Source organism: Clytia hemisphaerica, unplaced genomic scaffold (assembly GCF_902728285.1).
Source record: "Clytia hemisphaerica strain Z4C2 unplaced genomic scaffold, Clytia hemisphaerica genome assembly, whole genome shotgun sequence".
Classification (NCBI taxonomy): domain Eukaryota; kingdom Metazoa; phylum Cnidaria; class Hydrozoa; order Leptothecata; family Clytiidae; genus Clytia; species Clytia hemisphaerica.
The window spans coordinates 393,541-404,631 of NW_027103573.1; the positions used below are offsets into that span (position 1 = coordinate 393,541).

Consider the following 11,091-nt stretch of genomic DNA (forward strand, 5'->3'; position numbering starts at 1 on the left):
TGTGAATATGCTTACTTCATTCCTAAGTCAATTCAAGAATCAGAGGCTGGGATTTATCTTAATTTGAGTTTACTTTTTTATTTTTTGGCCGATTTAAGCCTTGCTCTCCTATAAATTCTAGTTCTTCTAGTGCCAAAAGTTCTTGATGATATCTCAGAGCTGTTGTCAAGAACAAGACTTGCAGTTTTTGGTACTTAAAGTTTCATGCCGTCCGTACGCGTCCGTATGGGCAACAATCGTTAAAACATGTTTTTATAAAAAAGGTGTAGTGGGGAATTCTTGATATGCGTAAGTCAGCGGAAACACCGGGATTTGACCTCTCTCTGTTACTAAAAATAGAAACACAGAGGTCAAAAACCGGCTTTTTTGGGTGCTTCCGTTGAAAAATATGACGTCATCTTGACTTACGCATATCAAGAATCCGAAATCTGTTACTAAAATGAAGAAACCTTTTTATAAATTTTGGCAAATCTTGGTACCCCTTCCCGACAAAGGCCCCCAGAAAAGCAGGCAGCAACCCCCAAAATGTTGCTTTAGAACATTTTATAAGCCCCACGTTTCGGTAATTATTTGTTTTATTTTGGTTTTAAGATCAAAACATTAAACCTTAAACAAAAATAAAAATATTTATACAATAGGTTGGGAAAAATATACAATTTAATACGTAATGGACGATATTGTTTAAGGGTAGTGGTGGTTTGAAGTTCTTGATCCTTTGTTGTTTCCATTCCATACAACTGGCATAAAATGTCAAAACTAAAGTTCATAACGTCAATCTAATGTTAATCGAACGTTAGAACAACGTTGCTAGCCATGGTTTAATCTTCTCCCTCCTTTTCTTCCTCCTCCTTTTCTTCCTCCTCCTTTTCTTCTTCGTCTTTGTTTTCTTCTTCGCCTTTCATTTTCCTGTCACAAAGCTCTAGAACATAATGTCATTTTTAGAATGAAAACGCCCCTTCCTTGAACAAAACCCATCTAAAACCTTGAAAACGTGGGTCATATTTTTTTGGGTCGAAGCTTAATTGGAATTTGCTTTCCTCAGTATGTGTAAAGAAATGTCCTTACTTTAAAATTTTTCAAACTGGTACACTTGAATCAGCCTCTCTTTCACCCAATTTTTTTCATTTCCAATGCCAAGTTTCTAGATTTCCAAAAATCGGTTTTTAGATTTTCTTCGCGAAAATTACGAAAATGAATCCACCTAAAATTTAATCCACTTTATATGGTGCACTGTCGAGGTCAAAGAATAAATACTAATCCTGGCTTCGCTTAAATTACAGTATAACTTACTTCCTTGTGGTATATCATCCCCATTTTTATAAGCTTCGCATCTTTTAACATTGAATTGACACAGATTCATATCACCAAGCTTTTCATCACCATCAAGTTTTTCATCACCGCAAACTTTAAACTTCATTATCGCTTTATAAAGTGGACATACATTTTCTTCATCGCAATTTTCACATTTTCCTAAATGTAACATCATCTCTTGTTCCGGTTCTGATTTCATACATTCTAAAGCCAACTTTAAACATTTTAATGGGATTTTCTCTGTCCCTGTTGCTGTTCCCAATGCGTGATCTTGATCAAGTTACGGAGACTCAACTGTATAAAGAAAAGTTTTGATCTCCTTTCTTTGGCTGTGGCTGTTAAGTGCCTGTACGTTTTTCATATGACAATTTTTTTTTGGATAAAGTTTTGATCTCTTTTCTTTGGGAGGAGGTGGAGGGTACTCAGGCAAAAAGAATCATGGGGTATACCGCTGGATAGAGTACCTTCTGTTAGATCCGCCAAGCCGGAAAAACATGGATTTATATAGGGCGTATAGGCCGTTTCTTTGTTAAAGCCCGAATTAGCGTTAAATCTTTTCTTTCAAATGTAAAGAACAATGAAAATTGAGTGTATAGTTCTATTTATAATGAGACGAGCAATTTAGAAAATGAGCATTATGGGGGAGTGTACTTTCCATTCATGTTTTAATAAATAGGATCTCCTCCACAGATCACATTTTACAAACTACTCGCCTCAGACGATTTTTCCGCCTCAGTATAAATGGAACTTATGTTGAAAACCATTATCCATATATGGACGGAAAAAATAAAAAGATTTTCAAGCCCCATTGGCACATATTCGTCAATAGACCTTATCGGAGTTTTTGATTTTTCTAAAACAACGATGCATTGTGGAATTTCCTCGAGGAATTCCTAAGAGATTTCTATTGTAATACCCGCGAAACAAACCCAAAATGCGTCACTTTTTTAGAAAAATCAAAAACTCCGATAAGATAAGAAAAAATTAGTTACCTCCTCCTTCAGGTAAAGGCTTATCATCTTTGACTGCTTCACATCTTGCCATATGGTAACCACACAAATCATCGAACAATTTTTCTCCATCAGCTTTGCAAATAGGCTTCATCCAAACTAGATGTTTCATTTTATTCATAACTTTCCCTCTCCCTCCGATTTGATATTCACGTAGATCTGTTTTCGAAAGACATACATTTTCTTCATCGCAATTTTTACATTCTCCTAAATGTAACATCATTTCTTGTTCCGGTTCTGAATGGATGCAAGCTAAAGCGATCTTAATGCATTTTCTTGGCATTTTCTTTGTCTCGTTTCCATCTTCAGTTTTTGCACAATAGTCCATTGTACCCATTCTTCCAGGTTTACTTTTCAGACATTCATTCAATTTTTGGCATGTGGTAACTTTGCAGATGCCTGAATAAATGGCAAAGAAATGACTTAGTTGGTAGTTTAGTGAGATCGGAAAAACTTATTTTACGAATGCCTTTTTCATTGTCGTCATCTTTTTGATTTCTACATTTACAATTTGATCTACTTTTCAATAACTTGACTTGTACCATTTATAAATGGAATTTATCTAAGAACAATTGCATACTAGCCTATACGCCTATTGCTTTTCTGATAATCTTTTATGATGCTGAAGTCTAGACTAGTACCATATTGGTGCCAACCCGGTCTACCAAAGAATGAACCTATGGCTACCCTGGTCAAAAAACTTGGAAAGTTTTTGTAAGATCCTGGAAGAGATTGTAAGTTCTTACAAAAAACAAGATCTTCCAAGATCTTGCCAAGATCTTGCCAAATAAATGTAAGATCTTATATAATTCTGACTGTTAACAAATTTTTATAAGATCTTGTATTAAATTTTACCAAAATCTTACAAATTTTTGCCCATTATAAAAACCTTGTCTCGGACAAAATTTCATAAGAATTCGAAAGAATACGTAAGATAAATGTTTTAAATTCTTGTAAAACCTGGCAAATTTCAAGATAAGATGTGATGCAAATTAAAATTTTTTTCAATTTAGGTTATAATTTTTTATTTCTTTTTAAATCTATCGGTTAAAAAGACGGGTAAGAAACTTGCATTTTTTCGGGAGAAACGTTCGTAACTGAAGATGAGAAAAAAAATCCATAACGTAGAAAAACGGCAAATATGAAAAGTTTTATTATCGGGCCGATTGGTGGGAAAAATATGCAAGATTCTACAAGATCTTAAATTTCTAACATTACATAAAAGAAAAGAGAGAAACATAAATTGCGTATATTAATTTTTGAAAAATTTGCCATCCTGTGCTTATTTGGCACCTATCAGCCCAGTGGGCACGAGATGTTCTTGTGATGTCTGAGTTAGGGCGTTTATATATCACTGACACTAAGGCGTCCCATGAAAGAAGCCTATGAGATGTCCTATCGTGAAATCCTCTATTTCTTGAGAAAGTTCAAGAAAATCATTTTGCAATATCACATTCCTTGCAGCATAATTTGCTTTTGTTTTGTATTTCAATAATGTTAAAAAAACACGCGCTTTTATAAAATGTGTGAAAAACACCCACTTGCGAAAAAGCTCAACATAAAAGATTGTGTAGCGGTTCCTAGTAAACAAAGGAAGTGACGAAGCCAACAGGGTGTGAAAAGTACGCATCAACATTTAAAGGTATGTTATTTTAATTTGATATTTATAAAATCGTTTGTACAATCGGAAAAGAAGATTTTTGATATAAGAATGTCTATCAAAACTATTTTTAAGGGCTCTAGAATCTTTGGCAATTTCATTGTGTTAACGTCTTTTAACTTCTCAACCAATCAAAATGAAGAATTTCAAAAAAAGCTTTCTCTACTCTCCCTCTGAAAATTTATCAAATTTTGTGAGATATTTTTGTGTTGAAGAAGTGTGTGTCGTTAGATTTTTCTGATTTTAGAAAACTGATTTGGATTTTTTGTATCTTTTTTTAATATTCTTATGTATTTCCTTCTTTTAGATAAAAAATGATGGAGTTTAAATCAGTATCATAACTTCAAGCAAAATTATAATGCCTTGAATCACAAAACCAAACCTTGGAAGGTCTTCGAAACATGATTTTGGATTGATTTTCAATGGGAAATAAGACAAAACTAGCGAAAAAACTGGATCAAATGAATTTTCCAGCTTTTTTGCGCAAGGATGAATTCTAAGAATTGATTTATTTTTTGATTATTCGAAAACTTTTATGGGTGGTTGAAATGCTGCATTGGAAATTAATTGGTTGAACACTTTGCTGTTGTGACATGTCATTTTCGACTGGTAGAAAACATGATGCAATACTGTAGTAAAAAACTTTCAATAACCATTAAAAGTCAAACTTAACCGACGAAACCAACACATATTTAGCTTCGCTCATAAAACCAAACCAAAACAATTTCGGGGAAAAGGCTCTCCGAGTCACTTATCGAGATAACTTTTCTCCTTATGAAGAGCTTCCGAAGCGTGGCTATCATTTTACCATTCGTCAGAGGAACCTTCAAAGAGGCCCCCCCAGCGGACCCTAAATTCACGCATTCACGCAAAAAATTTTCGCAATTCACGCATTCACGCAAGTTTTTCTCGAAATTCACGCAAACCCGATTTTTTGGGAAATCGGGGAAATATTCGGAAAAATCGGGGAAATTGTCAAACATTTCTACACATTTGGGTGAAAAGCCTGTTTGCAGAGTCTGAATTAGTCGTTTGTTTTTGTTAAGTAGTCGAGAGTGGGGCAGACGTTAGACATTGCAATCTACCGTAATTTCTCTAATTTAATACGTCCTCTAATTAATGCGAGGAAATTATTTTCGTCATTTTGAACTAATTTAAATCCGCTAATTATTAGTGCGAGCACCCATTTACCTACTTTTGATTTTCCTCTAATTTAATACGGTAAAGTTCAAATTTTCCTCTAATTATAGTACGAACTGATTTTTTCAGGATTAGTTTTGTTCTTTCAAATTTTTCAAATTTTCAAAAATATTATTTACAATTCAAAAGGGTCGTCATCGTCATCGTCTTTTTCAGTGGCATCGTCCTCTAAATCTAAGATAGTTTTAGCATTACCCATGCATTGTTCGTAGAATTCTCCACTTCTCACTTTGCTTGGATCAGTTGTTGTGATGCCACATACTTCAAATGATCTGGCTACCATCTCTTTGTCGTTTGACAGAACTTTGTGTGCTTTCTCAACCCAGTCTACAATATCTTGTTTGCTTGGTGGTGGAAGCTTGAAGTCGGGTTTTGATGAGGGTTCAGGCATTTTCTCGATGACTTTAGATACGTGTTCAACCCAACATTTTCGCAAAATGGCTTTGAAAGGTTTGTTGATGCACACATCCATTGGCTGGCATTTCGATGTGCATCGATGTGCATCCTGCTGGTATCATTAGAGCATCGCATTTATTTTCAACCAACTTACATTAGTCGAAGATCAATCAAACTGGTGCATTAGTCGAAGATCAATACGCGATTGCTATCTGTAGTGATGGTCAAACGGTTGGACACGTTCCCAAATTTTTGTCAAAATTAACATATTTTTTCATCAAGAATGGAGGAGGATTGTCGGTGAAAATTACAGGAGAAAGGAGATACTCTCATGACCTGCCTAAAGGAGGAATGGAAATTCCCGCAAGCTTTATTTTTAAGACTGAGAACGCTGATCTTTTCGCCCAAATGAGGCAGATGACACGTGAAAAGTTGGAAGAGTTTGAAAAGAGAAGAAAATATGGGTTAGAAAAAAGCTTAAAAAAGAAAGAAACAAAAAACAGAAAATAAAAAAAATTGTCTTTTTTATTTTTCCTCCAATTTAGCGCGCCTTTACAAAGTTTTTCCTCTAATTATTAGTACGATAAAAAGATTCCAGATTCAGAGCAATTTATATCCTCCTATTATTAGTGCGACACCTCCAAAATAATTATTTTTTTGGTCGTATTAAATTAGAGAAATTACGGTACTATAAATGGTAGAATGCCCTCGTATACCAGGCGCCCCAGCGGAACCAAAATGGCAAGGCTGCTACACTCGAGATTTTTCGACCGGATCTGGTCATGCACTTGAGAAAAACTTAACTCAGTAGTGATTTTTTCCTGTACACCTGACTATAAGCACATTAGCTTAAAGCGCTACGTAAGTTTTTAACTTTAATCACATGCCATCACGCAAAATATTTTATTCATCTAACATGTCACTGTCGTTTAGAGAAGGTGAAACTTCTCCAGTTAAGGTAGCGCGATAATAAGTGAAAAGATATGCGCCGCAGGCGAATTTTTGTACAAAAATATGAATCTTAATCATTTATCAAAAATAGGTCAAACAAACTCCAGGGTACACCATAATGCTTAGCTAAGGGGTAAGGAGGCGCAACCATGGTTTGCGCAGAGAGGAAATTTTTTTGCATTTCTGTCACGTCGCGGTTGGCTAAAAATGCTATCTTTAACACCATTGAAAAAGAATGTAGTCTAAAATTCGTTAAGAGGCGAGGCACGATCGCTTGATAGTTTGCAAAATGAGGTAAAAGGATGAACATTTGTTGCGAGCGAAGCGAGCAAACAAAAATTTTAAAAAGAATAGTTTTAATCAGGGCTCGCGTCTTGATTTCCTAACGTGGAGTGGCCGAAAACATAGTGACTAAGGGAGGCGCAACCGGTTTGGGCCGACAGGGGAAAATTTCTATTTTCACACTCTGATGTGCTTAAATACGACTCCATTTCAGACTGATTTTGCCAAGAAATGAGGTTCTCAAAAGTCTGCATCATGGGTATAAAAAATTTCTTTGAATTAAAAATTTGTGGTGAGGCCTGACTAAACTATACATGTTTTTTTTTTATAAGCAAGTGTCTGCCCCTACATCAAGCTCGCATTATGCTTAGCATTCTATTGTTCTCAAACAATAGAGCCATTGTTTAGTGACCAAAAACTGAGCCTGCATATGCTTATAAACGTTATGCTTATAAAAGAAAAAATATGTACTTGTACTCGACTTTTGGCGAGTGCTGCACTCAAAATCTCGAACAAACGTGCCACGTTCTGCAAACTGGGTGAAAAGGGAAATTCCCCCAGTTCATGAAAAAAACAGGGCAGATTCACGCATTCACGCAATAGAAAATGGATTTTCACGTTCACGCAAGTTTTTTTAATTCACGCATTCACGCAATTCTTTTTCAATTTTCACGCATTCACGCAACCAAAAAAGCCTATTCACGCATTCACGCAAACCGCTGGGGGGGGCCCTTCAAAATCTCATGCATGAGGTCTTCAAATCTCTAAAAAACTAAATCTAAATTGTGGGAGTTTTCAAGATCTTAGATATATCCTTATAAATTACAAAGATATTCTCTTCTAGAACTTCCTGATGTTCATGGTAAAATTTATGGCATCCATACGCTCGGCTTTCGTTCAATGATATCATGGAATGACCTGTCAGTTGATAATAAATTAGCAGACTCTCTTGAAGAGTTTGAACAAGTTCCTTGATTACTTTAGAATTTCACAAAAGAAAATGAAATTCTCTGCAACTGCAGGTTATGCCGTGATAAAAAATCTATTAGGGGGGGGGGTTCACGGTTGGCGGAGGAGCGGAATCGGCCCTTTTTTCGGACGGAGTGGCGGAATTTGGCGAAAATTTAGACGGAATTACGGAAATTGGGTTCCCTGACGGAGACGGAAAATTAGACAATTTTGGTGCGGAAAAACGGAATTTTGCAAAAAAATTTGCGGAATTTCGGAATTGGTAAAAGATATTCAAAATTTGCGGAATTTTCGACAAAAATATTGAATTTCAAAGGAATTTTCAGTGACGGAATTTTGGTTCAATTTAAGACGGTTTGACGGAAATTGAAGAAAAAATTGGCGGAATTGCGGAATCGGGTACCCCCTGAAACCCCCCCCCCCCTATTAGGGGTTGGTGTTTATTAGCATTTGCTATTTCATTGTAATTTTATCATAACCCTAAGCTGTCATTTCTTGCAACCAACATGGAATAAAGAAACAATACAATACAATTTACAATCACACTCGTTTTAACTTGTAAATTCTTGCAATTAAGATTTTGTCATTTTCAACATTCAAATTTTTACAAATCTTTCCATTGTTCTTCACAAGAGTGTGCACAACTCCGCAAATTTGTGCAGAAATGTGCAAAGATTTGTAAAAATTTGAATTTGAACTTACAAAAGAATGTAAAATCTTGTCACAAATTCTTTCAAAAAGTTGTAAATTTTTGTAAAATCTTTCCAAGATTTTTGACCAGGGTAGGACCTTAGCATTTGAACAGTCTTTTGAGAATGCTGTCTTCGTCGACAATTTCATACTAGAATTTTCTCTAGTATTGGTTAACCTATTAACCCTCTCAACATCAGCTGTGAAGGTCCTTGAATAAAATTTATGAGTTTTAATTTATCAACTTACTTCCTTGTGGAATGTCTTCATCTTCATTGACATTTGCTTCACATCTTGCTTTATGGAATTCACACAAAGTTGCAAATTCTTTCTCTCCATCTGCATTACATACTGGTCTTCTCCATATTCCACCAAGACGTTTTTTACCTTTGTTCATTCTTCCTCTTTCCACGTTTAGCCGACACACATTCTCCATTGTGCAATTACTGCATTCTCCTTTAAAAAATAAGATTAAAATCAAAATAAGATGAGTGAAGTAAGTAAATAGTAGGTCTTTGACCGCAGTCGGAGGCGACCCGAAGGCTCCTCTTTCGCTAGCTATTTACCCAAGGTAGGGGAGGGCGCCACTGTTTCTGCCTAGATTTCTCACTCCACTCAACTTTGATCCTTCTCTTAATTGCTGAGCATCAAGCAGAGAGGCATCAAGTACCATTTGGAAATCTTTGGTATGACCCGACTGGGGGTTGAACCCATGACCTTGCGAACCGTAGCTGGATGCTCTACCACTGCACTACGGCCGATGAGTGAAGGAAGAGCCTATCGCCATGTTTCCCTAACACCTTGCTTAGAATCGCTTAGGATTCGAACACAGCACTTCCAGGCAGAGTGTTTTATTTTGATAAATTTCAATCAGATTCAGTTTTTCACAACTCTCAAAAACTAAAAAAATCTTCCTACCTTTATGTAAAATAACATCTTGATTTGGGTTCATCTGCATGCATTTTGAGAAATGTCTCCAGCACTTAGGAGCAGCCTTTTTGGTTTCATAACCACCATCTTCAGTTCTGGCACAGTAGCTGATGGTTCTTATTGACTCGTCTGCTTTTTCCGAACATTTTTGGAACGTTCCACATGGCCCTTCTTCCTTGCAACTTACTGAAATAAAGAGATTGGAGTTCATTTGATAAACATTATTTTATGTTTTGGGATCCACACAGTGGAAAAATCTTCCAAACAATCTGTTTTTTTTGTTTGTTTGTCATTTTTCATTAATTTTTTCAACTTCGAATAGCTTTATTTGAATTTCAGTGTTTTCGTTTGGAATGGCGAAATTAGTCTACTACTTAAATGGGATTAATTTGACTAATTTCGTGGGATTTCTCGGATTTTGCGAAAATAAGTCCTAATGGAAATTTGAAAAGGTCTTTTCCGCGAAATCTTTTTTGAATAAAATTCCAAAAAATGTCAAAAGACCACTTTTAACATGTTTGTTTACGATCATGATGGCGATTAAAGAAGCACTAACAATGCATACATGTTTTTTTATAAGCATAACGCTTATAAGCATATGGAGGCTCAGATTTGCAGATTTCCTAAGCATAGCATAAGCTAAGAGTTGAAAGCTTAAGCATACTCGAACCTGACCAAGGGGCCACTTGCTTATAAAAAAACATGTATTTCACAACTTACGTGCATAGTTTTGTAGTAAAATAGCAAAAATAGAATAAAATCGTAAAAATACTATCTCACGATAGAGTCATCTGCGAAATTAAATTCGCGGATGAGCTCACCTGCGAAATTTAATTCCCTCCAAAATTAATCTCATTAAATATTTGAATTGAATTTTGAACTTACCAAGAACAATAGCAAAAAGCAGAAAAACTGCAATAATGCTTCGCATCTTCTCAATTCTTCCAATCAAATTCAAACAGTAATATAGTCTGATTAGCAGACCTCTAGAAAACTGCAGGTAAGTATAAGGTGCACGAATCCGTTAGTGAATACCAGCAGCCTCGCAGTGGTTTATTTCTTTTCCAATACTTGTTTTTTTTACAAAATTTCACCATTTTTCGAAGCTTTTTATAGCTTCTTAGAAGCTGACCCGCATAATGTTATTTCACATGCTTGTAGACATAATAAAGTCAACGAAATTGTCATGCCACACTGCAGTGACGGTTAGAGAGGGGGTTACAGCTCAAAGATGAAGAGCAGTGTTTTTTAACTTTTGTTTAATTTGAACAAATTTAATTTTCAACAAATTGAACAAAATGTCTGCTCCTTTGAGTACACTTTTAGATTAGAACCCTCTCTCCATAGATTTATAAAGTCCGAAGGGCTAGATGTATAAAGCTTTTGTTGAAAAGTGAGCCGCAGTTAGGTAGGAAATCCTACCTAAATCACGTAACATTACAATAGAACTTCAGCGACTGATTGACCAATCAGAAGCTTCGCGGGTTTTCGAGACTTCTAGCCCTTCGAGCTTTATAAATTTATGCTTCTCTCTATCCCTAACTTTCAATCAAAATAATATCGATGATTGAGTTCATACTTTTCAAATCTTTCATATCATAAAATTGTGCTTTAGCAAGTCACGGCTAATTGAACTCCCGTTCATGTAAAATAATTATAAAGTTGAGTCTCCATAACTCGAACACGTACGGG

At 35.6% G+C, this 11,091-nt stretch overlaps 1 protein-coding gene across 2 annotated transcripts; it reads right to left on the reverse strand.

The window, feature by feature from the left end:
• Positions 1-557: 557 nt before the first annotated feature.
• On the reverse strand, positions 558-10,487 carry LOC136801148 (uncharacterized). Of its 2 annotated transcripts, none has more exons than XM_067057771.1 (4): positions 10,285-10,485; positions 9,388-9,585; positions 8,719-8,925; positions 558-919 (listed from the first exon to the last, which is right to left on the reverse strand). In XM_067057771.1, the coding sequence occupies exons 1-4, from the start codon at positions 10,328-10,330 to the stop codon at positions 819-821; spliced, it is 552 nt and encodes a 183-aa protein (XP_066913872.1). In that variant the 5' UTR covers positions 10,331-10,485; the 3' UTR covers positions 558-818. The 2 variants fall into 2 exon arrangements, with proteins under 2 accessions (XP_066913872.1, XP_066913871.1); XM_067057770.1 differs by lacking the exon at positions 558-919 and adding an exon at positions 2,281-2,720 and having other exon boundaries at positions 10,285-10,487.
• Between the last annotated feature and the right edge of the window lie 604 nt (positions 10,488-11,091).

What these genes read in the sequence shown, in the direction of transcription:
- LOC136801148 (XM_067057770.1), bottom strand. Translation starts at nt 10,330, where the DNA reads ATGCGAAGCATTATTGCAGTTTTTCTGCTTTTTGCTATTGTTCTTG. An exon ending in AGATGTTATTTTACATAAAG is followed by an intron (nt 8,926 to 9,387) that starts GTAGGAAGATTT and finishes TATTTTTTAAAG; the next exon opens with GAGAATGCAGTAATTGCACA. An exon ending in TGAAGACATTCCACAAGGAA is followed by an intron (nt 2,721 to 8,718) that starts GTAAGTTGATAA and finishes CCATTTATTCAG; the next exon opens with GCATCTGCAAAGTTACCACA.